The sequence below is a fragment of the Myotis davidii genome, unplaced genomic scaffold, assembly GCF_000327345.1.
Source record: "Myotis davidii unplaced genomic scaffold, ASM32734v1 scaffold26, whole genome shotgun sequence".
Taxonomy (NCBI): domain Eukaryota; kingdom Metazoa; phylum Chordata; class Mammalia; order Chiroptera; family Vespertilionidae; genus Myotis; species Myotis davidii.
Genome location: NW_006299245.1, coordinates 1748052 through 1749457, shown reverse-complemented (window position 1 = coordinate 1749457; position 1406 = coordinate 1748052). Strand labels below are relative to the sequence as shown.

The window sequence follows — 1406 nt, the reverse complement described above, 5'->3', positions numbered from 1 at the left end:
GGTAAACAAATAGAAAGGGAATTTTTTATATTTCTAATTTGCTTTCTTTGGCTTGAAACTCTTTGTATCTATGTAACATACGGGGTGGGGCAAAAGTAGGTTTACAGTTGTAAGTACATGAAACAACATATTCTTGTAGTATTCATTATTAATTATTGTATTATATTCCATGTGAACAACTATAAGCCCACTTTTGCCCCACCCTGTATTGTGATATTAAATTGAGGAGTAAAGGTACATCTAGGCTTTATACTTTATAATAAAAAGTTATTTTTCACCTTTCTATGCCTCATTTTTGTCACTTACAAATTAATGCTAGTGCCTATTCATAGGGCTATAGTTATAATAAAATGAGTTGAAATAAGTAAAATAATGCCTGACACTTCATTAATGCTTAATAAAGAAGAGCTAGTAGAAATATAAGGAATATTATATTAATAGTGAGGATATGGCTCCATAAAATATCCATATTGAACTGTTATCTCTTGCTTCTTAATCCATTCATTGGAAACCATTACTTCCTTCAATATCACCATAGGTCACTGAAAGTTAATATCACATCTCGAATCAAAAAAATCTGGCAATAGGTGCCAAAACAGTGTAAAATGAACAGGAAAGAAAAGTTAGAAGAAGTTGAGATTTGAAGAGCAATACTCACCACAAAGTCCTTCTGTGGAGGAGGACAAGTTAAATTGAAAGCCAAAATGAATGTCTAAGATTCCTGTGAGATGAGCCCACTTTATGATTAGTCCAGCTGGAGTAGTAATCACGTACATTGTGCCAGAATCCTCTATCAACAGTTCTTGATTTGAAAAGGGCAAAGGCACAACAATAGAATCCACTTCTACCTGTAATTACATAATGCATTTAAATCTGTCAGTAACATTTTTATGTTTAAATATTTATTAGCCATGGCCAGTGTGGCTAAGTTGGTTTGGCATTGTCCCATGCACCAAAAGATTGCTGGTTCGATTCTCGAGCAGGGCACATGCTCAGGTTGTTGCTCAGTCCCTGATAGGGGGCATGCAGGAGGTAGCTAATCGATGTTTTGCTCTCACATCAATATCTGTGTGTCTCTCTCTCAAAAAAAATCAATGAAAAATATAAAATTAAATAAATAAATATACATTTATTAAAATTAGGAGTTTTCAGATTATCACATTTCTTCCTATTTAATATAAACTATACTAAGTTTTTAAAAATTTATTTCCCTGGTGCTGTCATAGCATCTCATAACTTCAAAGTTTTTTATTGTTTCTTTGCTGTGTCTTGCTGTATTCAGTATTTGTTTTAACCTCATTGCCCTTTATCTTCTTCAAAACTTAACTTTTGCCCTAGCCAGTTTGGCTCAGTGGATACAGCATCAGCCTGTGGACCAAAGGGTCCCGGGTTTGATTCTGGTCACG

General features: G+C 34.1%; 1 protein-coding gene across 1 annotated transcript in view; it reads right to left on the bottom strand.

Moving 5' to 3' along the window:
- The window catches only part of OTOGL (otogelin-like), a 170800-nt gene that overhangs the window by 39383 nt on the left and 130011 nt on the right, over positions 1-1406 (bottom strand). Inside the window, exon 39 of the mRNA XM_015571106.1 lies at positions 659-848. Within this exon, the coding sequence (XP_015426592.1) occupies positions 659-848 (190 nt within the window). The remainder of the gene's footprint in view (positions 1-658; positions 849-1406) is intronic.